The sequence below is a fragment of the Heliconius melpomene genome, chromosome 12 (assembly GCF_056956725.1).
Source record: "Heliconius melpomene rosina isolate 202511_hmr_F chromosome 12, ASM5695672v1, whole genome shotgun sequence".
Lineage (NCBI taxonomy): Eukaryota > Metazoa > Arthropoda > Insecta > Lepidoptera > Nymphalidae > Heliconius > Heliconius melpomene.
The window spans coordinates 8,373,638-8,400,615 of NC_140400.1; the positions used below are offsets into that span (position 1 = coordinate 8,373,638).

The following is a 26,978-nucleotide window of genomic DNA, read 5'->3' on the forward strand; positions in this document are numbered from 1 at the left end:
CGAACCGGTGCATCTTAGATACCGTCCAAGAGCTCTCTGCCAATTAAGCCATATTTTCGTGTCGAGCTACGAAAATCCTGTAGGATTGCTACAACTTACTGCCGCAACCAAAATACACTTCTATACATCGTGATAAGTTCACGTTTTTATACGTTTTTCTTATATTATTCGTTTCTTAAATGCAAGAATATTTTAAAATTACTAGTTTTTTCAGTTAAAGCACAACTAATAAAAACGCTTCTATGGTATCGAAAAGCTACAGATTCAAAATCAGCCACAATTTTTTATTTCAACTTCAATGTAAAATTTAAATATCATTAGTTAAATTACGTCCAAACGTCATCAGAAAGGAATGAGTGACACCAATCCGGAATAATGATTCAATAACCACGTACAAAAATAGTATATATACACTAGGAACATATATTATAGTATGCTATAGTATAGTATAGTTATCATTCCAATTAGTGGTCTCCATTGGAGTTAATTGGTAGAGATTCATTCGCTTATTCATCAAACCGTTTCAGAACTGCTGGTCGATTTGTTTATGTGGATGTTGAATTGTGTTTTTTTGTCATTTGTCGCTTTTTTGTTAACTGACTGTGACATAAGGTGTATTTAATTTGATGGATAAGATAGGTAGGTATAATCGTATAGCTAGTATGAGGTTATAGTAGCGCCATGGGATAGGGTTTGATTGTTTCCCCACTCTGGTGGAGCTCACGTGTCAAAGTATAGCGTTGAGTTTCGCTACTCAACACACAGTGTTTTGAGTTTAGGTAAGAGTTTTCCAATTTTCAGGAGAACGGGGATTGTTAACACTAAGTTCTCTTTAACTGCTATGCTATATATGAGACAAAGCACGAAGATTAAAAAAAAAGTTATGATTTTTGTTGCCTATGTCTCAAGAAGCAAAATATACATAATGCATATCTATATTTTGTTTCATATAGTCTAGTACCTACTAGTTGTGGCCCTCAACTTTGTATGGACTTAAGATATAAAATTAGAAATTAAATTTAAGAATTATGAGAAATCCCCTCATAGTCCCCCTTCACTCCGAAAGGGGCCTCAAATATCCATACCAAACTTCAGCGTTCCACGCCACGTTATTTTATCAGTGTGTTCATTTTCTATCAGTAGCGGAAAAATTCTTTTGTGAACCTAGATGCCTACATTTAAATTGGTATTCCTAACATATAAATAAGAAGTCAATATATAAAACTTGACATTTTCTCCCCCCATTATATCGCTCTACTGACCTGAAACACACAAATTCATGAAGCTTAGCAAACAAAGGCAAAACAAAATCGTATTTAAAATACAAGTGTAAAGCAATTTGGTCTATAACACCTCTGTGGGCTCAACGTGAATGGACTAAAACACTTGAAAGATTAAAAGTACGCGCGAAAATTTCTTTTGTATACAAAATAGTATTAAAAATGGTTACAAATTTTGCTGCTCTGTTATTGTAGTACGGCTGTAAATGATGAATAGAATTGTGAAAAGTTGAATATTATTTTTTTGAATGAGATAAATTATACTTTCAGTTCAACTACTAATAGTTTTTATTAAGCATTATAGCGTTTTTTTGGCGTTTTTTCTACGTTTTCTTATCTTCCGCCCAATTTTCGAGACATTGCGAGATGAGAAGCAGAGCTTAACGCCGTGGCTTGTCTTTTTACCAGAGCGAGGATTAGTTCCTGTAACTCATTTAAGCAAGCGCAGCGAACAGGTTACGAAGCCCCACAGTTACGAATAACGGAGTGTCCTAACACTAGGTTCCCTCTGCCTTCCCAAGTGCAGGTTCCTAAGTGCAGGATTTAGCGTGAAGTTAAAAAAATACTAATGAAAAACCTAAAACGCACTGTCTCCATTTCACTTATCCAAACTGCATAGGTGAAATTAGTGGGAAAACTTAGTTTAAAATTGCCGACATGATGTAAAGTTGTCTTTAGTTAAGCGAAATTGAATATAACCAAATTAGTTTCACTTACATTATTACTAAAACTTTAGATATTCGATAACTTTTGAGGTTATCATATTAAATCTATACTTGTTTATACCTAATAAAGCTAAAAAGTTTGTTTGGTCGTACGTGATAATCTCAGGAACTACACCTCCGTATGAAAAAAATCGCGAATGGTCCATTTCCGTTTGAACAGGGGGCGAAGTCGCAAGTAAAAGTTAGTTTATTATAAAACATTTATCTCAATGGGAATGTATCTGGCTAGGCGACTTACTTAAGGCCCATTTTCATTGGTCGTTAACTATGTCGTTACATAATATTCGGGGGAGTCCCTGAATATGGGCTATCGACTAATGAAAGCAGGCTATCCATATATGGCATACGAATTCCTCGCATGTGACCTAACAATTAGATCTAGAAACTTCTTTTCCCACTTTCTTTTTTACCATTTGAAGTATGGAACCTCAAAAATAAAATATAAAAGCTTTAACCTTCTTCCAAGCTCCGAAATCGGTTAGCATAGACTCGAAATAGTCCTTCTAATTCCCGTGGCAAGTTTCTCGGTTTGGTATCAGCACGCTATTGTTTTGTTCTTAGTTTGGAATGACGCCAATTAGGGACAGGTGAAAGAGGTTAGCAGACCGCGACCTTGTGTTATGTTTGTCTCTAGGTTTGTCTATAGGCATATATTTTTATTTAAGCTGTGCCTGTGCCTGTGCGAACAGTTGTAGGTTCGATTTCCGGGGATTACTCCGTGTAATTATTTTCTTTTCATCCCTCTGGTAGCAAGACAAGGCTCAAAGGGGAAAGTGGGAAATATATTTTTTTCTAAATAGGAAAAATATTGACTAGAGTGTTATTTATTAACGATTCATACCTTAAAACACTAATTAACTTGATTTATATAAATAAATTAATGAAATTGGCCTAATTAATTTTAATGAAATAATTGAGAGTGGATAACGGAGTATTTTAAGATTCTCTGTAAATATATTTCGTAATGTATTATACATATATAGTTATTTTAGCTTTGCATTTTAGCCGTCACTTAACGCACAATATATAGAAAATTAGGCGAAAAGTGGGGAACGAAGTGTCTTAGGTTAACGTTAGGTTCCCTCTACGCTGTTACATGCGGGATACAGCGTGAAGTGAAAAAATACTAGTAATTGTCTCAAGTTATTATACTAACCCTAAAATTTTCTTTTTAAACTATACTAAGATTTTACGTGCACTTATATTATGCCGTATTCAAAGAAATGCTAAACTATGATTCCTCTGTGATTTCAATGCTGCTGGTGCTGTCCTTCACAGTGAGTTATGGTACATTAGATTTGGCAAAGTTACAAAACATAGAAAACATTCAAATTTACAGATGTATACTTGTTTTAATTTTGTTAGTATTATAGGTGTATTATATTCTTAAAATTAATATATTGAAGCGTTTTAAATTATTAAAATATATAAAAACTTTTGAAAGAAAAAATTAGAGGAAAGTGGAGAAAGAAGTATTTTGAGCTAAAAAGAGTTGAAATTTCGGAAAATGCTAAAATTTTTCTACACGTTATCAGTATAAAGCAGGATAACTTAGTGTCTAACTCTCCATTCTTTGCTCCCTATCCAATACTGAAACAATGTGTGATGAATGGCGGAATTTAACGCCGAGCATTTCTCCCAAGAATAAATTTGAGTCCACAATTAGATTATACATTTAATATTCCACATTTCACTACACATAAAATGTTATCACTAACTTTCCCGCTGCATCCTATATTTCGGACGGGGTTTCTAAAACACGCAACACTGCCACTTGTTTACGGCCTAAGCTCCAGGTGTTGGGAGTGTAACGCCGTTAAAATCACTATCACGACGAAATATGAATGCTCTTGAACTAGCTGTTATAGTTTAGTTGTATTGTTTATTCTATGTTATAATAATCTTGTGATAAGAGAAGGTATTCCTGAAAGTAAGTAACTTTTTAAGTGGATTTTTTTAATACTTATTTTTTAATGGGAATTTTAATTTCCATGGTATATTTAGTATTTTAATTTTTCTTTTTAATGAGTTTTTTATAAAAAGCAAATAAGTAGCTTTACGCTTGTATCTCACACTCCGTTCCCCATTTTCCAACCAATTTTGGAAGAAACATTGTATATTGACTAGTGGAATTCAACGGTGTGACTTGGCTTGTTACCAGAGCGAGAAAATGAAAAAAAAAAACATTGCCTCCGGAAACTGAAGTAGAAATTTAGGTAAAACCTCTCTTAGATCTTCCCTACATTCTCAACGATCTACACTACGCGGTATCTGTCAGTTACTTAATAACAAAACGTTTCATAATAGGTAAATAATTAATCCAAAAAAAATTTTTGATAACATTAATATTTGTATCTAATACATTTTACATTTTAAAACGATAAGTCCGCTGAGTTTACAAGTACTTATGGCTTCTTTTCAGGCTTCTCGATTAATTTTAGTCTTCAAGGCTCATTGACGCCAACAAATGTACTTATTGATTAGAAATTATTTATTTTCTTATGTTAAGAAATATTGTTTGTGTGATAGTGAATCATAGAGGATTTCTACGGAGTGAGATTTGTTCTTTTTTTTTTTAGTTTCACTCTGTAGTAAGAAGCAAGAGTAGGCTAGGTAGTTCTCCAAGCACCTTCCAAATTTCCATCCAAACCGGAGAATCGAATGTTTTTTATAAAATAGATACACGATGTTCTTACCCTAAATATAGAGAAAAAAAATCTCCATAATAAATATATAACAAAACCCATTAAATTAAAATCAATAAAATACAAGGAAATTTAAAAACTTTGCAGTTTCAGTAGAAAATGCCAAACAAATTATAACAACATCGCTTGCATGTGATGAAATTATCCATTTCGACATGTTGCAGGGTAAAAAAATTACTTAATAGTAATAAGTATATTTTTCCGCTGACGCTAATTTTCTTTTAAAATTTCCTCTACTTCCAAGAAAGTATTTCGTTGGGAGTGCTGACTGCACGTACCTTACACTACTTGAGCTATCGACATTGTATTGAAATGATTTATACAAGTGTTTTACTTAAAAATAGTGTTTTTTTTGTGTTAATATGCTCCTATGTGCTGTAGTGGTTCAATTGGATTTTTTGTAAGCGATGGTTGTGAATTTGAATCTCTATCTAGGCTCATCGTAATTTTTTATAATATGTTTGATGTTATGTCTTTGTTAACTTTTTTTTATACTTTTAGTATAAATATTTAACAACAGGAAAAAAAATAGATTCACGTTTTTCGTGTATAACGGGGTAGAGAGAGGGAACCTTGTATTAAGGCACTTCGTTCCTTACTTTCCGCTTAATTTTCGATAAAAGTGCACCTTGAATGGTAAATCTCAACGCCTTTGTTTACCAGAGAAAATAAAATTACTAAAAAATCATTTTCTGGAGTGGGGATCGAACCCACAATCATCACCTTAATATTCAGACGCTATCCTACTGCATCACGACGACCCCAATAATAGATCAGTTTATTTTAACACTTTGCAGTTCGCAAGCAACAAATAATAAAACTTAAAATATAACACCTACAAAAATAAAGGTCAGACGTTCCACTACGTATTGTATTGTATTAATAAATTTTTAGCGCCTCAATAATTTTATTGGATTAAAAATCACACCTACCCAATATATTTCCATATATGCTGCCATCAATTTGTCGACTATAATTATGAGGTAGGAATGGTCGTCTGGTCCAGACCGGGCTTTTGAATGCCTCGTTACCTGCGCTCCGTACCTTTTATACTACGTATGTACGATACGTTTCGTCATAAACTCAGCTTTTATGTAGTGTGTGATGAAAAATATTTTGATTTTTATTTATAGCTAAAAATTATACCCTTTGGTTCATTGTTTGTTGTTTTCGCTGGTTTTTTTTGCTTTATTTCGATGCATGTTTTGGGCTGTTTGTGGGTAAATATGTGTTTTTGTGTTTTAATATCTGAATAGAAAATAGCCAATAGTATCGTGGTATAGATGGATATTGATAAAAAAATATTGTCAAATTACGTTATTGGATTTTTTTAGCTTTATATTGTCTCGGGTGTAGGCAGAAACCTACTGTTAAGATACTTTGTTCCTCATTTATCTGCCTAATTTTAGAGACATTCCGTGTTAAGTGGCAGAATTTGAGCGCGGAATTGAAAATAATTCTTTCTTCACGCTGTATTCCGCATGTTATCACCCGGGCAGGCAGAGGGAGCCTAGTGTTAAGACACTCCGCTCCTCATTTTTCGCGGAATTCTACGTGTTGAGAGGCGGACTTTTATGCTGCGCTTTGCCTCCACACTTGAGCGAAAAAATGAAAATATTAAATACCTCATTTCATTGAGTGGGAATCGAATCCACCGCCTATCGCGTTTACAGTCTCACACTTGTGCCCCTGCCCAATGACTGACCACATATTTATTAAAAACAAATTATCAAAAATTTACAAAAAAATATTTCCACTGGCAATAATCAACTGAACATAAATTAAGTCGTTACTGCTGTGTCCACTACGCCAAACCTAACACGGTTGTATATCGTACAAACCTATCACTATAGATGACAGCGGCTCTCAAATTAATACGTTGTCTTTCGAAACAATTGTCTGAATCGGTCAAGTAGAGCCGAGCATTTGTTTTCAGTCGAATAGCTGTTAACCCTGGCTTTACGCCAGCGTACCTAGTTTACGTAAGCACCATATCGCCGCTTGGTAAATCAGACGCGATCGTGACGTGTACAGCTAAATATTCGCTTCGCTTCGCTTCGTTTCACATATCGAACAGATTGTCATTGTCATTTTGATCCAAATAAGTAACTTTTCCAGCGAAATACTGTAGCTTTGGACGTTTTAAATTTATGTGTTCAAGATTTTATAGTCTGTTGTGGTTTAATTGGATTTTGTTTGATTTTGTTGATGGTTGTGTGTTTTGGTTCTATTCGTAGATTATTTAATTAGTATCAAACGTTTATTTTAGGGAATTTATTTAGTATAAGATTTAGTAAAGCTACAGACTTTTTTATCTATTAGAAAAATACATTAAAATCAAAATTATTCGCAATGAAAGCTTAATAAATTCATGTATTTTTAGATGTATAATTTTTCCGATTTAGTTATGCATAGGGAAGGTTGGATTCCACCACTCAACACGCGAACTCGTCTAATCCTTAAGTGGGCGGAAAATTGAAATTGAGATATATTTATCTTTTGAGATATATATATTGATCTATTGAGATATATTCATCTACATGCATTTTATATAGAATAGAAGACCCATAAAGACAAATAAGTAAATAGTTAATAGTAATACGTTATATCTTACCCAATCTAAGTAGTAAAATGGAAAATCCTTTTTTCTGTAGAAATTAGGAAAAGTCGTAATCGCCTGTTAATGCTCCCCCATACTTCTTAACTTACCTACTTATGAGAAAAAAATATTTGCCTTACAAGACCAGTAGTTTTTTATTATCTGCACGTTGTTAACAGAAGAGTTTCTTGTATATCATAATTATATAGACTATTTAAAAGTATAAGTTACTTATGTTTGGTAAGATTTATAAGGCACACCAGCGTCTTCTAAAGCATAGCTTTATTTTAATTTAAGCTTTTTTAATTTAATAAACTGAATGAGCTAAAGGAAATTTCTATTTAATTTTGATTTATATGTTCAAGATTAATTTGTTGCTAAGAAGATAAAATAAGAATATAGTATTCTTAGAAGATAAATATATGCCATCGAGTTAAGTTGTATATTTCTATTCTTTCTTAAATTTTGGGGCATCGTTTCTCTTAGCCCTTTCTTAGGGTCCCTAAGGCACCAAGGTATTTAAAATTTCACAAAATATCAAAAATATAAAAAAGGGCATACATTCTATGAAGCTTGTTAATTATTTTTCACATTACATGAACTTAGCTATCATATTCCATACTATAACATAGTAATTACAGCCTAGAGCTATAAAGTTAAAGGGCTTGCGGTCCATCGGTACCAGCATAATCTACCTCCAGAGTCAACGTTGAAAAACCATTTTTGAAGGTACACCGTAAAATCCAATTATCCACCTCACTGACCCCGAATGAGCATTCGTACTAGTTTTATTGAAGGAGAGACCATGCGTGGGCTGTTTCTGAAATCTATAGCTTTGGTGCCTTTAAATATTCATAGAAATAAAAAGCTATAGGTTATTTACGTTGGATGTGTATACGTTTCTTTGCTTTGTTAGCAGTTTTATTTTATAGTTTTGTATTGAAAGTGGTTTGCTGAATTGACCTATTTTAGGTCAGTACGTAGGACTAAAATATTTTATGTGTGAGTCCGATTTCTACTAGACAGAATGAATTAATTTTATTTCTTCGCTTTGGTAAGAAGAGAATAAAGGAAACTATAGCAACAAATACTAAAAACACAGAATAAAATAAATATTTAAGGTGGCTTCCACACAATAAACATATATCACTACTACCTATTTTTCGCTTATCATTCAAATTGACCAAAACATTATAACCTTATGAATATAGCTAAAGAAAGAATAAACTGCTGTACTAAATTGTACACTGTACAGACACTTTAAAAAACAAAGAAATGTATTTATTATTTTTATTATTTGAACCTAGTGATGAGACATTCAGCTTCCTATTTTAGGCCCAATTTTCAAAACGTGAGATTGAGAGGAACTTAACGCCATGATTTTTTTTGTTACCAGAACAGGGAAGTGAAAATAATTGACTTCCCCAAATGGGAACTAAACTTACAACCGTCATTACAGTTAAACGTACTGCCACTGGGCCGCGACGGCCTCTCATTATTAATATTCAATACAAAGCAACACAATTGTCCTTCATAGTTCTCTTAAAGCTCTAACCGATGAGATTTTTAATTCAACCCGATTTGGTTTCGAGTCTCCCAGTTTTCGTATTTTCTGTTCCACTTTACTTTACTTTTGTTCCTTTCATTTTGATCTGTTCTCTTAGAAAAGTTTTCGTCTGAAATGGTATAGAATTTGATGATTAAAACGGCCAAACAATTTTTTTATTGGTCAATTTATTTTTGTTTGAAAATTTTTAAGGGAAATAGAAAATTATTTTTTAATTATAGAAAATAAATTCTCGAGGTTAGTGGTGGCGCGGGATCAAGTTAGACTGTAAACACTAAATTAAATATTAGATATTTTAATTTTTTCACTCTGGTCGGGTCGCTAGTGTATTAACACTCATCAAATAGGTTCCTAGGCTCTCTCTGCTTTGCCCTGCTGTGTGCAGGATTCAGCGAGAACCTAAAAAAAATGATAACAAGTTATAAACAAACCATTTTATATAGATGGAACTACCCACAGATAACTAACTAAAATACACCCAACATATCACACATTTACATATTTAGCACATACCACTATACGTATTATAAATTGATTGTGCTCCAGCCTGTATAGACACTTTAGCAGCGACATCAAAAGGTTCTTATTCCCTATTAACGGAAATATATTTAGTCCAAAGTCCGCCCTCTAGAACGCTCAACTTTTAATGAAGGCACTTCAGCCACGTAGGTCTGGTACCTTGTATATACCGTATATGAGGCTTGGAGAATTTTTGCTCACCGAATGTTACATTTAAATAACATTATAGCATAATTTTGTGGTAATATGCTCTTTTTTATATGATAATACTGAAGCAGCATGAAGTGCAGGTGAAAGAGATATCTTAAGATTATATGTCTTGAGGCTATTGGGGCGCAGTGCGATGGTTTTGGGCTCGAATCCCAGTTGAGGAATGAAGTTTTTATTTCTCAGCTCTGGCATATTATAAAGAGGCACATTGAGTTTTATGACAATCAGTGTACTAAGGCAGAAAACGTAGTACATGCGGGATACAGCATGAATAAATAAATATAAATTAATATATTTTTAAAGAAAAATATTCGATTTTACTAATACTCGTATTTTACACCATTTTCAGTATTCAACTAAATCTCTATCCATATCCAAAATAACAATAAAAAATTAATCGAATTTAAATATCAAAAAATGCATGAAATTTTCCACATCCATCCACTCCAATCGTTCTTCGTGAGATTTTTGCAAATCACACCTAGCCCCTAAGCATGGAGGTATAAACATATATTGGCTAACGGCCAAGCTAGTTCCAATAAGAAATGTCACCCAGAGTTACACTTAAATAACATTTTATAGAGCCGACCTGAACAGGTGGGCACGTTTCAAGTGCCGAGGATACTCGTATTTCAACTGACTACATGTAGATCGCCTTTTAAAAGGCAAAAGCGTTAAAAATGAATTAGACTTCCTATATTGTATAAGTATAGCTGGCTGTGATGACATTTTTGCATTTTAATTAAGTTTAAACTGATTTTTATTGTTTGAGAAGGTTGAAGATTTGCAGGCTTTGAATTTAGTTTCAATTATATTTTTTTGCTAGATTAATATTATTTTGAAGCTTTTTTTATATCGGAAAGTTTCGAAGAATACGCAGTGGGATGCTATGATATTTAACTTATTTTCATTCTCCGCTCTGGCAGATGATTTTCATCACTCAACACACAATGTCTTGAAAATTGAGTGGAAAAACGAGAATGGAGTATCTTAACATAAGGTTCTCGCTAACTATCTTGCTATACTTTTATGGGAAATATAGCCTGACGCTACAAAATCAGAAAATAATAAAGACTATATACCTACTACTATGACATAAATACTTATTTGTACATTTCAATTAAGAAACAAGACTAAATCACCAAAATAACACTCACCAAATACAATTACTGGTTAAACAACTAACTCTCCACACGCTTGTAGCAAATCAATTTTGATTGATTCAGATAAGTCGTAGATAAATTGTATAGAGCATTGCCTCCGACTTTATACTGTACGTGACTTAAAGGGAAAGACTACAGACGGCGTAGGATTTACTGAGTTATACCTATATACTATATCGAGATTTTAGTTTTCTTTATATTTTTATTATATATTTCTTGTTCATTGTTATTGGTATTATTTCCTTTTTTGAGTGGAGGAACTCTACGCGCTATGTCTTGTTACGAAAGCGATGATAAAGAAATTTATGGTATAAATTGGTAAGTGGGTGGATGAGTTTTGATTAAAGTCCAAATTAAAATAACATACATTTTATAGATATGCTAACTCAAAATGCGGCCTTTAGTTCCGCTAATAAACGTACAAAACAACGGAAGATATTTATCTAACTTCTCCTCCCATAACAAAGAGTCATAAAATCAAAACAGAAAAAGAAAAAAATATATTATAGAATTACAAGTAAAACTTTTCAACGCCATCCAAGCACTTATCCTCATTCGCCAAACAGCTTTTTATATTAGAAAGTGCCAACACTAGACAGAGTACGACCACAATCCATCGCGGCTAAATTCTATATTAAACTACGAACTACAAGTGAATTAGCCAGCTTAGTTAGAATAATTAAATGCAAAACTCTGCTTTGGAAATCTCCTTTTGTTTACGTAGGTACTATGGTAATTTTGCATGTTGAATTGTAAAAATATTACTCATATTGTAATATGTTTAAGTAAAATAAAAGATTTTTAGTTCTTGCATTTGTCCTTAGTTTGTTAAGATCAATAATAAAATAAAAAAAAATGTTAGAATGAGTAAAGCTTAAGAAAATTAACAATTAAAATAGTAAATTAAATGTAAAAATAGAAAGTCAAGTATAAAATATATTTATTGTTGTTAACTAAAACCTTACAATACTTAGACTTAATAAAACCAGTGTAATTTTACCAGTAAAAGGAAAAACCGATTGATTTCATCAACGTTCAATCCCATGAGTATTTGAATATCTATTAAAGGTTTACTCAAGAAACTTTTATTCCTTTTGTATATTTTTTGTCTGACGCCGTTGTGTTGCAACAGTATAAGATTTTAAGCGCTACAGTTTTGGGTTCGATTCTTACTCTAGGGAATTAATTATTACCTCGCGCAGTGTGGAAATCCGCTATTCTACGCTTCTAAGTCGATCGGTGATTGGAGAACAGAGTGTCTTAACGATAAGTTTCCGTGCCTATCCACCCTGCCATATTCGGGAAAGCTAAAAACGTAAAAATATTAGTATTTTCCCGTTTTTCGACATCTACCTACATTATTATAATATTTCTCACTCCATACAATTACATACATACTTATATTAAGCTGGAACATATAGTCGTGGAGCCTATAGTCGTAAAAGTCTAGTCCACTCATGTGCCTGATTTTTCTGAAAATGTTATTACGAACATATTGGCAGCATGTAAAAGCATAAGTAATTTATGTTCAGAATTACGTATGAGAGAAACAATATAATAATGGATGTCTGTACGTTGTGTAGTTTCGGTTTTGTCAATTATTGAAATGAATGAATATATTTTCAGTATTGCTCTGCAAATAAGACAGTTCGCGGCGTTGAGTTCTGCTATAGAACAATTAATGTCTCGAAAAGCGTGCGGCGTGTACGGAATGGAATGTTTTAGCACTCGGCTCTTTGCCTGCCTTCCTATATGTAGGAGAATGCGTGAAGCTAAAAAAATTAGTAAGAGAAATCTAATAATATTTTTATATTTTAATTAAGTGTTTATAAGTTAGTAGTTTATTAAGTTTTTATATCACAGCGTGATATAAAAATAATTAATTTCCTCAACTCCCACAATCAATGAGTTTGCACACGCTGTCCACCCATATAATTAATTTAAAACATCAATTAAAAAATAGTCATGTTTATGTTTTTATAAAATTTAAGTATATCTATTACCGCTTAAACTTAGAGTTAAATAAAGTGTTTTGTCACTACTTCATTTACATATGGTAGTCGCGTTAAATCCTCATATTAAGTGTATATTTGTGCTTGTTCTGGCAACCGTTGTAAGCCTAATTTAGTAATGCCGTTACACAGAATAATTGCTGAGCGTGTTATAATTAAATTTTGCATTTTTAAACCGTTGACGCAAAAAGCATACAATATATTTAGTTACTTTAACTAAATACTTAAAAAAAACTAAATACCTTAAGAAATAATATTTTTTATTAATTTTAAAGAAAATTTGAACTTGTAACCACCTAAATAAATAAAAACCTTAATATTAGTTAAGTAAATACCTACATATTGTATTTTAACCAGGCCTATCGTATCATTAACGTAATAAAATAGCGCACCCACAATTCTCATTTGGGGTTCAGTCCAATTGGTCAGATAACCTATAAACCTGGCAAATGGATGGATCTAAATCGTTCGGAATGCCCAATCGTGTTACGTGCTAGTCGACTCGATAATACCATTTATATTATTTTTTGTTATGATTCAAATGTGATTTTAAGTTATAGATGAATCTTTATTTAAGGTTTTTATATTTATGTAAGTACTAAGTTGGTGGTTTTTTATTATTTTGAGATAATATGTTAATTAGGCGGAGTATGTTCGGCGGAAAGTGGGGAATGGAAGTATCTTAATGGGAACGGTGTGTCTTAACAATAGGTTCCCAGGTTCCCTCTGCCTACTCTGCCATGTGTGAAGCTAAAAACAAGTAATATAAAGTTCATTTTAAAAAGTAAAAACTAATTAGTAGTAATGAAATTAAATAGAATTAGGAATCAGTAAACTTTAAATTCATTTTACTAAATTAAATTTTCAGTATAAATTAAAATTTTTAGTTATTAAATTTAATCCGGACTGTACTTTTTTTCACTCCCCTGGTCTGAAGTGAATTCAAACTCGCCACTCAAAATGCAATGTCTCGAAAATTTGACGGAAAGCGGGAAACGGAGTATCTTAGCACTAGGTTACCTCTGCCTTCCATTCTTTACAAGAAATACAAATAAAAGCTAAAATAAAATACTAAATGACATATAAGTAGGGGATCGAATCAATAACCATTGCGTACAATTTACATGAAACTCAAAAGGCAATCACTCAAAATTTTATAGACGAAAATGAAACAATTAAAAATTTAATACAATTTAAAAGGTAATTAAGTGATGGCGTGAAAACACTTATGTTCAGCGTGTTCATGCTCATTCATAAATAATAATGATATCAAACAAGTCGCCACTTGTCAGTGATAACGTTCAACAATACTCTCTACCCTGTGTACGGACAAAGGATATTTTGTAAATTATTCGAGTGTTTAAATTAAATTAAATGTGCGTGATATTTTTTTCGTATTCACGCTGTATCCCGCATATAGTAGGGTAGACAGAGGGGACCCAGAGTTACGACATATTCCGAATTTTTCGCCTGATTGTTGAGATATTGCGTGTTGAGTGGTGGAACTCAACATTGCATGATTGTTTTGTCGCCAGAGCAAAGAAATGAAAATAATTCATTCTCACGAGTGGGAATAGAATCGACAATTATTGCGCTTACAGTCAGTTTCTTTACAATAAAAATATTTAAACAATATTCGCATCCACTTGTACACTAATGATCAGTAAAACTGAAAATATAAAGAAAAAATCTCAGACATTTTCTTTAAAACTTTTAATAAAAAATTGACATTCAAACCAGTATTTTGGTCAAAAATGTAAAATTTCTATACTTTACAATCACTAGTTTGCAAGCGATGTTACCTGAATTTGAAAGTATTATAATAATAGTACGTAGTTTGTGGTCAAAGTGACCACGTAGCGGTATAGGACGTGAATAATATATTTGAACGGGAAAGCACTGAGCCTATATAAATCATCTATATATATAAAAGGACTTGTCCTCACTGACTGAGGTAAGACGCACGCACAGCCTTAACCGCTGATGGTAGAAACGTGGAACTTGGACAGATGTTTACTTTTGTAATCTGGACATCCACTAAGAAGGGGTTTTGAAATATTTTTATCTGAAAGGGGTGAAATAGGGGTTGAAAGTTTGTATGGAAAAAAAATTAAATCGGCACCGATTCTTATAAAATTTAAAATTCAGACTCTTAAAAGTATTTAATTGAACACGTGTTTCATGGTTTTCTAGAATTCTTCCCCTAAGGGTGCAAATAAGGGGTTGAAAGTTTGTATAGAATTTTATTTAATCGGCACCAATTTTTATAAAATTTGAAATTCAGACTCTTAAAAGTATTTAATTGAACATGTGTTTCATGGTTTTCTAGAATTCACCCCCTAAGGGTGCAAATAAGGGGTTGAACGTTTGTATGAAAAAATCTTTAAAACGCCACCGATTATTATAAAATTTGATATTTAGACTCTTAAAAATATTTAATTGAACATGTGTTTCATGGTTTTCTAAAATTCACCCCCTAAGGGTGCAAATAAGGGGTTGAAAGTTTGTATGGAAAAATCTTTAAATCGCCACCGATTTTTATAAAATTTGAAATTTAGACTCTTAAAAATATTTCATTGAACACATGTTTCATGGGTTATTAGAATTCACCCCTAAATACGCAAGCCAAGCTGCGCGCGTCCGCTAGTTTGGATATAAACTGATGGATTTTCAGCTAAAAAGTCAGTTTAATTTATTAGTTTAAAAATAGAGAGTTAATTTTAAACAAAAATGTTTGGTGAAAATTATTGTTTTAATGAGTTTTACATTTTTAAATTAAACATTTTTTAGCTTCACACTATTATAAAATTTAAGAGGTACCCATATGCAATCAAAAATTTACCCGAGGAATCGACGTTCTCAGAACTCAACGCCGCGGTTTATCTTGTTACCTTTATTAATTTTTTTTTACCCCTAGTGGGAATCAAACTCATTACCATCATGACTGCCCCACGACCCCACGTAGCTACATATTAAGCTATTCATCCGTGTAACCTTTCAATTAGAAAAAAACCTGAATATTTAACCCCAATGCTATTGAAAACGTAAAAAATACCTCAACATTTACAATAAAATACGTATAAAAATTTTTCACTTTCATAGAAAACCTTTACTAAAATAGCCAAAACATTCGTCACGCAGAAAATATGAAAGTAAAGTAAATAAAATAGTATTTTTTTCCATTGGCCTAAAGCGATAACAACTCGGATGATTTAATGGCTTACAATCGTTGCGAACGGTGTGAGGGATCGTTTTTACCTTTTAAATGATTATTAATAATTTGGAAATCGCAGCTTTAAGTAAACGAATTTATTTGTTAACCAAGTTTAAAAAAATAGTGTGGTGTTTGTTGTTAATATTTGGATTTGGTCTTTGCCTCCATAGCATCTTACATAGATTCTTAATATTATATTATACTAGTGACCCCCTTGCGGCTTCGCCCGCTTTAACTACTGGATTATTCATATAATGTATGTTTGCACTTAAGATAATGTGAAAATTAATTAAACCTTAATGCAACCCGCATTTTCGTAGTGTCAATAAGGATTTTCCAATTGTTTTACACAGCAAGGATTTTTTAGTAGATACCGTAATTTTAAATCTGTGCTACTAATCTTTTCAAGTAGTTATTAAAATATATTTAAATGACTATTTTTAAACGGAAGAAATTATAAACAAAAGCCTACCAACTAATAACTACTATAAAAAATATGAAACCAAATATATCGCGCTGAAATAATACATTCAACTCCAATTATCCAATACGTGCAAACGCATCTAAATCTTCGTTGCTATGCCTCTATAGCGGTCGGGTTTTTTTTTCGAGCTTGTGGTTAATACTGAAGAGGGTATTCTGTCCCTGATGAAAAGCAAGCACTACGTGGCTGCCTGTGAGGAAAATTAAATAGAATGCATGGGCCGGGAAGTGAACCCGGGCCGCCCGCGTGGCAGGCGAGCAGTGTACCACTGAACAACCGATGACTGCTCATGACGCGCTTGTATAAGCAAAACGTCGCGGGGCGCGTTTCGCAGCAAGGATGTTTTGATATTGTAACAACTTCTAAAGTACTTATTAAAATGAAAAAACAGTAAAAGACAGTTTTGATCTACATTAAATGGCCAACGTAACTAATATACTTATTTATATGCTGAGAGTAAGGGATAAGTGAAACTTAAGTCGGCACAGCTGATGAGTCAACGGCGTGATGTGTCAATAATTAAATGCGTTTTTCTCTAAAACTATTCGCAATTTCGAAATAGTGTAAACAGCAAATTTTATCTTCGTTTAACGTAGAAAATTAATAAAGTATTTTAAAGGATAAGGATTAATACCATTATGGAAAAATATCCCTCACAATAAAAAATATATTGAAATTACTATTTTTACACAGAAATATGATCACTACACGTTATTCTTAAAAGATATGAATATGCCATCGCTGACTTTTTTGTAGATCTTATTAAGAGGAACAATACTCCAGTACATTATTTTCATGTAGTACTTACCATTAAAGCAGCGCATGCGCGAAAGTGTCTCAACGGGTAGGACTTTAGACACATTTATCGTATTTATGTTAATTTACATAAGAATGTACAAATAATAAACTATATATAAACCTTCCCTTAGCAATACTCGACCTAATGGTGAAAACCGCATAAAAATCCGTTGGGTGGTTTAGAAGAAGAAGAGTTAGAAAGTTCAGACAGACACGAAAAGCGACTTTGTTTTATAAGATATAGGATATGTAATTATAAATATAATATATTTATATTATAATAACGCTGTCAAGTACACCAAGGGTTTCGTACCAATTTCAGGACTACGGTCAACGAGAAGTATAACTTATAAAGATTTGAAAACTTTACTTACAAGTTTGTAAGCTCACTCATTCACATGTTTTTATCTATGATATAAATATAAATTTTCATTTTTCGTTTCGATTTTTTCCTTTACTGTAAGTTTTCACTTCTTCCCAAATTTCATAAATGCAGGTCTTCGGGAAATACCATATAGATTTAATTACGCAGCGAGTTTCATACAAAATGCAACAAATCCAATGTATTAACAGTTTATCTATTGATTATGTTGTCCTAGCTTGATTTTTTTGTGCTCCAAAAGACCATAGACCTGAATATTTTGATATGATTTTCATATATATATACCTCCAAGCTATCTCGAGATAAATAGTTCTAGTCTCGAGATAGATAGGCAGACGAAAAGACAGACAACAAAGTGAACCTATAAGGGTTCCGTTTTTTCCTTTTGAGATTTGGAATTTTCAACACTACTTTTTATAAAGACAAGAAAATAACTTTAATTATCTATTCTTATTACAGTGCATCTACGGGTGCTACGTCCACTCGGCCATCCTGCCCACTTTTCACCGAAGATGCTACTGGCTGCTGCAGGTAATACTGTACATTTTTGTTATTTACTCTTCTACCACGAAAATAGTTTTCTCTTCTCTGCTTGAAAAAGTGCAGCGTTGAGTTCCACCAATCAGTAAGCAGTGTCTCGAATTTGGGCGGAAAGCGAAGACTGGAGTGTATTAACACTAGGTTCTCCTTACCTACCCAGCTGCCCTGCTATATACGAGACATAGCGTGAAGCTGAGAGATAAGTTTTTATGCTACCTTGATGCAGTTAATATTATCCTGACTAAGTTGAGTGGCGGAACTCAACACCGTGCTTTATTTTACCAGAGTAGAGATCGAACTATTATCTTTTCAAATTCAATGCTGTCTCTCTACACCACAATACCACAACGGACTCAAACCTAATACAATTTAGATAATGTGATATTGTACCTCTACCTACATATCCATACTTTCATATAGGAAGCATAGGATAAGTGTGATAAATTACTATTACTATAATTTCCTCTTTTCTCCGTCCCAAGTCATAAATCAAAAGCAACGGCATTATTTGGTTTTTTCCACTTCACACCTCGGCCTAACCATCGATCGCCATAATTGCTCTAACGAAATAACGTATCGATAGACATGTATAGAATGATTTTGTTTTAGTAGTTTCTAGTTGCATAATATATAGTGAATAAGAAAAAAGTAAAGTAGTCTTCCAGTAGTAGAGTGGAGTGACATTACTCTTCACAAATTCTTTATGTATAGTGCAAAAAGTACTTAGTGGTTTAAATGAGAACATAATATATTTACTTAGTGTTATACGATTTAGTATTTTTTTTGTAAGATAAAGTTATGTTGGTTTTGGACTATATATAATGGTGACACCATGTATAATTGTTAAAAGAAACAGCTATACGACATTTATGTGACAAAAGAATAGCCCTAGGTAATACACTGGCGGAACTCAACGCCACGGTTCGTCTGACAGAGTGAGGAAACGAAAATAATTATTTTCCTCTGTTTCCTCTAAAGTAAAGTGTTAAACCCAAAAACTGCCAATAAAGAGAAATTTATCACTCCCCTGTTCGCTTCGCCAAGGTTTACCCGAAGACGAATAGATGACCTAATATCAAAAGCTTAAACTGGCAGCCTTAGAGAAAGCAATCAATTCTAGAAGCTCACAATTATCGAGTGCACCCAACGTATTCTTTCAGCACCAGTCAAACTTCATGCCCGAATATACGTTAAAAACATCTGTTAAGTTTGCATTGAGAAATTTCATTAATATTTCAACGTTCGAAATGAAAATATATCACGGATTGGATGGAATAGGTATTGGTACTTATTGAATTAGCGGTCTCTACCGTTCGGGAGACGTGATGTAATAAGTTTTATTTTTACTATAATAATTTCTGGTGTTAGTTGGTTTGTGGTTTTTTATGTTTATTTTGTGGTTATTTAATGGGAGGGCGTAGTGTTAAATCACTCATTTGTCGTGTAGAATCAGAGCAGCAGTATATTACGAGTATATTGTAACATGGGGCGTTGAGGTCTGGTCAAAAGAAATGAAAATATTAATAACTAACAATTCAATCCCTCGAGTGGGAATAGAACTGACAACCGTCAAGTCACACCTTCATGCCTCTTATTTTTTTATATTTTTCAAAAATTTGGATTTTGAATGGCGAAGCTCCAAGCCACACCTTGCATTTTTTTAAATATTATTTCTTTTAACTGGGAAGCGAATCCACAACTATCGCCTTTTGATTTGTAAGCTTAAACTAGCAGCTTTAAATAAAGCAATTGCTTCACTTTATAAATTTATGCTTCCTATGTTACTATCCTATAATAATAAAACATTTTCACCTGCCAACCGACTGACCGACACTAAAATTATATATGAAACGACCACCTGAGTTAGATTTCACACCAAAATATCGATACGTAATTGAATTTGTGATTGCATCGATGCCCCCCAGTGTACCGTGTAACAGGTGTTATGCTGGTGACATATATATGTACCTACCTACATATATATGAAACTATCTTTCTCTATAATATTATTTAATATATTAAATTATATACTAAAATTTATAGATTAGAGAGAGCGTCTGTCTGTAAACATGTCGGTCGTGGGTTCTTAAGACTTAAGTTAGGAGGAACCTGTTCACGCTGTTTTCTGCACATAGCAGGGTAGGTGCAGCACAACAAACTCTTCAGTTTTTTAATAATACTATAGAAGTATAGACCCATTTTTGTATTATCTAAGGAATATGTGATTTATTTACAAATATGTGTATTAGAATTATAAAAAAGAAATTCTATTTTCATTCAAAAATCTTTAAACAAAACGACATTTTGATTATTCTCGCTATACGAGTATGTCATAGTGATATTTGAATACCAACAGTTTCTGGTTCTACTAGTGAATTTATTGTACAGCGAATATTGTCGGCTTACTCTAAAATATTCCCTACACGGGTATAGTGATATTGTTATATGCCTTTGAAAATTACTGACCTTTTGGCTCAAAGTTCTTGGCAAATGGCTACGATTGTGGGTTCAATTCCCATTCATCCTGTTTATAATTTGCCTTTGTATTGGATGGAGAATTAAGTGACAAGTTACTTTTAACTATATTATAAAATATATCGTCGCTTTGTTGATAAAGACAGCTAATTAAGATAGAGGTAATGAGAAGTAAAACGATTAATTAGATAACATAATTAATTATCTATTACTTCTACAAACAATTGAATTGGTTTTTTAATTTTCACTGTACTGTTTTATATAATAGACTGGTACTTGTCATTACTGGTGTAGGCTTCTGGGGCCCTCTCTACAATATACTAAACCTCACCTTCTCTGCTCGACCCCAATGTAGCAAATAATATCAAAGTAAATGAAAACACCTCTTTATACAATTTAGTCACATTATCAATAAACTCTAATAAAACTCTATAAAAATGTATAAATATTTAGCTTCGTTTCAGCCAATATTGACGTATGTACGTACCAACTCAACCGATTCTACTTACTTTAGCTCCCAAGACGAATATTGTGGACTACGGCTCTATAAAGTGACTGTTTGCTTTTAATCATAAATCTAACCAACTATCCGATCTAACTCAACGGCTGGCTAGACTTTGACAATAAAAATTCTGGAGATTTAGAGACCAGGGTTGCTGGTGGCTAATCTGGAGTGGTGTTATTAGCTTATATTTGTGTTATTTGATTTTGTTATATTGAATTATTATAGTTAATAATAAATGTAAATACTGAAAATTAATAATATTACAACCCGACCCTTCTCGACCTAAATCGACTCAGGATAAGACAAAGTGCGGCGTTGAGCGCCACCGGGTTGGCAGTGGAGAACAGATTGACACTAAACACATTCCATATTTGTTATTACTACAAATACAGATTATTACTAGTTTGTAAATGTGTTATTCCATTAATTAAGTACCTACTACGTTATAGCTTATTTGGTGAAACTATTTACAAACTTTAATTAACTTTGCGTCTTTTTAAAGTTTTTAAAAGTGGAACTATTTACGTCATTGTATCATCAGCATGATTTTTTTTGGGTATATTAAATTAAAATAATAATGAAAGTATTGCATTTTATCTAAATTAATTAGAAAAGTCTGATGAAAAGTCAGTCTTTCTTATGTCGGATTTTGTCTGAAGGTAGTATTTTAAATGGATCTCTTATTAAAATGCATTTCTCCTATTGTATAATAATATCTATTTTACCGTACAGTGTTACTTTTGTGTGTTCTTTATTTGTATGTCCAATATCATGTTGTCGTGATTAGTGCTCAACTGGCACGTTCAGAACGCCATAACCAGAAAACAGAACAGTAGAGTAAACAATAATTTTAGTAAAAACTCTTACAATATAAAATATTTATATGAAACGAATAAAACTATATAAAAATATATTATGCACTCCATAGGGAAATCTGCCCAAAGTCGAACTAGGTCATACTGTACAAATAGTGATTACTGTTATTGAAAAGATATTAGCTTTGTACGTTTTAGTTTGGTACATTCCGATGGATTTTTAGTCAAGTTTATTTATCTAATAATTTTTAGCTTTTAGATAGTTGGTTCTCATAAAGTTAGCATATAGTTTAGTAGCTTGATTAAAGATCTCAGATATGTTCATAAGTAACTTTAAATTAGTAATTTAAATTAAACGACAGATGTAAATATGATTTCAATTTTAGATATCTTCTATTAGATAAATGAAATTGTCTTAGTAAAGGCTAAAGGTAGAAAATATTTTAAAGCCTAAAATTTTAAGTATTAAATTGTCATTACCAATTTATTTGTAACAATATCTAATTCCTCAGCTATATTATGATTTCTGATAATTCTATCAAAACTTAGTAGGCTTTCGTAGATGGTTCTGGTCTGGCCAATATATGCTTAAATATTTTCACTTATGAAAGATTCTCACAGCCTCATTACACCCAACAGATTATCATTTTATCAGGCACTTAATGAAAAACCACATCTACAATAAAGCACACGTGGCGAGTGGCAGCCCTGTCCAGCGGCCATTACATAAATAATTCCGCCATGTTTATTGCCGCCATTTTGAAGACAAATGGATAGTTATTACGGCGCACTCCGTTTTACATTCGCTCCTCGCGTTGAAAATTAAAATATTGTATATTACATATTTTTACGTTTAACTGCGTGAGAGTCGATTTAGGGGATGTTTATTATCTAGGATTCCTAGCTCCCCGTTCCCAACCCCTGGCTTTATGAGCGCGAAGCGTCTGGAAATGAGATGCTTTAATGAATGGGCGCCACTAAATCTCTTCACATCACTAAACTTACGCCGTTGTTTTATTTTGTTTTTCACATTTTATTTTGTTTTATATGTTTTTTCTTTGATTTTTAATCTCGTGTGATTTATTTTTATTACAGTTCACAGTGTTTATGTTCTCATTTTTAACGAGAATTGCTGATTTTTTAGTTGTTTGCCGCAAAATTTATTATGTGTTGTTTTCTGCTTAATATAAGATAAACGTTTTGTGTCTACGTATTAACTGCATTTTTTTGGAAAGAGGGTAGAATATATTCTAGCAACCTATCGTCGCTTTTCTCCCAAGGTCAAACTAAATTCTATATTTGATATGGCCATGTCGTCGTACAGATGATATTTTCTTTAGCGAACAGGATGGTTGTGAAAATCTTAATTGTATCTTTATCTGAATTAAATAAATTTTCATGGAGACCTAAAAGAAATTTCATTGTTTGTTAACTTCAAAATAAACAAACTTCACTTTATAATGATTTTTTTTTAGTTTCAAGAACATTTTCTGCCGATTTTTCCAGGTATTGCATGTTGAGTGGCGGAACTTAACGCTGCGTTTTGTTTTATTACTAGAGCGAGGAAGAATCCACAAGCATCATGTTTACATTCACACGTTTGTGCCTCTGCACAGCGACAGCCTCAAAAGCGGCAACAGCTTTTATTAATGGCACGTTAATTAATAGTACTCGTAAGATGTTACGGCAAATTGAGACAACAAGAGTCTTTCTGCCTACCCTGCCATGATATGAAACATATTTAAAATAAATCCATATTATTTTCTAATATATATATAAAAAGAAATATAATACTATATAATAAATATTTAATTATCTAATTTATTTATTTTTTATTTCCAGAATCCCGATATTGTTCTGGTCCACTATTTGAACGTGCCATACCCGGATGACAACAAATTAGCCACCGTAGCCCCGAGCCTAGCGTTGTGGGCTGACAAGAAGGAATGGACTAAGGACGAGCTCGTCAGTCAGCTGAAACCAATGTGTATGAATTCTATTGAATTATATTTTTATAAAAAAAAGAAAAACAGTTTATAGAAATTATAATAAGCAGGTGCAGTGAGGCAGCATCTGACTCATATTAATATTAGGTTCCCTCTATCTCACTTAACAGAAAATTGAAAAGCGTGAAACAGTATTCTGAGGAAGTCATTACAATTCCAAGTGCGAGTTGAATATTAAAACATTACTTATTATTGCACTTAAATAACCAGTTAAAACTTTAAATGGATTTCCATAGAAAATTATCCAAACGAATTTAACTAGTCTTGCCACGGTGCAAGTTTAATCAAATAGTTGTCTGGTGCCGTTCATAAATGTTAAGTACAGAAAATTAAAACGCAACAAGCAAAGTTCGCCCCTACCATTGAATATTTATGAAGCCCTCTTCATTCAGGGCGATAAAATAATTACTCTCTATTAATACTGATCCTAATTAATGTAGATCATTACCGCTATGAATTCTCTTCACTTTGGTGTTAATTATTTTATTGGCGTTAAAAGTATTTAAAATTAATTTTGTCCTCGTCTCGTAGTAATCTGCTTTTACTTATGACGCTAAAATATTTATGGAATGTCTTTATTCAGTTTTCAGCGAAGATGAGCCAGACCTTAATAGCGATTTGGAGATATCGGTAGGTATTTTTACTTTTGGCCTATTTATATAAATATTCAATGTGAAGTACATTCAAACAATTGAAGTTTAGGGGAAAATGTTTCAGACAACGGAGACAGTGGAGGCTATTGTTGGTCAACTTATGGAGAAACAACGAGCGGCAAGAGCAGCTGCCTTAGCTCGACAGCTTGAGTGCGGTTGCCCTGATTCTACTTGTCAGGACTCTAGGACTTGCGCTCATCCGTTACGTCGTATCCAAAGTACTAAGCCACCTCCGTCAGATCATCATGTCTCGTCTACAACAGGACCTTCACCACGACCTATGGCTCAACCACCACGGCAATATACTCGTGATCACAGACCATCTACACAATCATCACCATTGTTGCTCTCCCTTGGTCAGATCCAAGGAGGTGGGGGTCTTCTCATATTAAACGGTACAAGTAACAGTGCGCAACAACATTCTTCGCTAGTATCGCCATTGTCGGTTACTTCTTTCGTATGCGAAGAACCCAGGGATAGATATCGACAACAATACAAGCCAACGTTTGTCCTGAAAAGAGAAATACCAGATAGTCAGCAAAATACTTGCTTGAATACAACAGAAGCAACGTTCGAAGTAGAAACTCGTATAGAAGAGAAAGTGGAAATTGAAACGTTCGATAGAAAAATTAAAATAGAGCCGAGAAGTCGGAACCATGTTATTGCAAGTGCGCCGGCAACGCCATCTCGTTATCCAGATTTAGTGGAACGTTTAGAAAGTAAAGTGCATACAGACAACTGTGATGATACGTTAGTTTTGTTAGGTACAGATGCCCACTTGGAAACTTCTAGTGGATTTTTTGATGAGACTTTAGAGTTATCTCATGAAGATATACAAAAAACACTATCAGCAAATATGCCGACATGTGAATTAGACAGAAGTGTAGTGAGGTCTTCAGAGACGGCTAATGTAATGGTGTCTGGAATAGATACAATGGATTTTATTGAGAGTTGTGAAGCAGTTGCATCGCCTACGCATGTCGTGGATGATAATGTATTCGTTAATCTTGATGCTTTCGATATGCTCGGTGATTTTCCTGAGCTAGAAGTATTAGATCCTAGTACAATATCAACAAATCCAGTGGTAAGTTAATATCTTTGCCTACATATAATTAAAAAATAGATTTCAATTGATCCCTAAGTAACTAGAATATACCAAATTTAAATCGAAAATGGTTACCCCGATATTATTTTTGATTGCACTAAAATTTTATACAAATATTTAAAAATAAATTCAGTGGCCAAATTTAGCACACCTGCACAGGAGCCTAATTAACCTTATGGTGTTATTTATTATTTTATTTTATTCTATGAGTATATTTAATATATATTATGTTGTATGAATTGTTCAATTCAAAAGACATTGTGCTTGTGTAATACCTGAGAAGATTTTCTTTCAGACCCTTTGCGGAAATTCACCAGAAGAAAATAGTGACAAAATGCAAACGGATAGTCCTGGTGAAGGGACTCTAAGTATTACGGATTACTCTCCAGAATGGGCGTATCCTGAGGGTGGCGTTAAGGTACTGGTAGCGGGACCTTGGACTGATACATCTGATCAATATACGATACTGTTCGATAACTTCCCTGTACCGTCGATATTGGTACAAAATGGTCTACTTAGGTGTTATTGTCCAGGTGCGGTTTTTTTAATTATTTTAAATATAGTAGATTTAGTAGAAAGGAATGTCAGCCACATATTACAAATATAGAGACAATGAATAGTAAATTTATATTCATTCCAATAATTAGTTCCTATAATAGCCAAATGAAAATAACGTCATGTTACCTTTTCTGATAACTAACTGATAGTAACAAATTCCTCAGCTTCATAATATTAATAAAGATATCTAACAAAACATTAACAAATTTTATTTATCAAGACATCATTTTTGCACATTTCAGCTCATGAAGCAGGCTTAGCGGCTCTGCAAGTGGCTCGTGCTGGACGAGTGGTGTCAGATACTGTGGTATTCGAATATAAGGCTGGTCCTGTCCTCGCTCCCTCATCGCCCGCGTCAGCACCTCTACCGTCACTGGATTTTAGACGGTTTTCGCTGTTACAACGCTTGCAGAGATTGCACGGCCGTTTGCAGCTGAAGACAGAGCCTATGGATGAAAATAATCAGGTCAGTTGAAATCGTAAAATTTTGTGTGTATTTTATTAATTTTGCAGTTATTTTGTAGAAAAAATGTGTTTTAATGAATGTGTTAAAATGTGAATAAACGACTAAAGAGATTTAATGATAAAATGATAAATATAAAATTAATTATACTTAAATAGATTTAACAATAAAAGTAATTCGTAGACTAGTTAAAATCACAG

General features: G+C 33.0%; 1 protein-coding gene across 1 annotated transcript in view; it reads left to right on the top strand.

Annotated features, from left to right (window-relative positions):
• Positions 1 to 26,978, top strand: part of Camta (Calmodulin-binding transcription activator) — a 144,701-nt gene that overhangs the window by 102,214 nt on the left and 15,509 nt on the right. The window contains exons 6-11 of the mRNA XM_085194270.1: positions 18,118 to 18,189; positions 23,836 to 23,980; positions 24,583 to 24,629; positions 24,702 to 25,736; positions 26,053 to 26,290; positions 26,558 to 26,781. Of these exons, the coding sequence (XP_085050396.1) occupies positions 18,118 to 18,189; positions 23,836 to 23,980; positions 24,583 to 24,629; positions 24,702 to 25,736; positions 26,053 to 26,290; positions 26,558 to 26,781 (1,761 nt within the window). The remainder of the gene's footprint in view (positions 1 to 18,117; positions 18,190 to 23,835; positions 23,981 to 24,582; positions 24,630 to 24,701; positions 25,737 to 26,052; positions 26,291 to 26,557; positions 26,782 to 26,978) is intronic.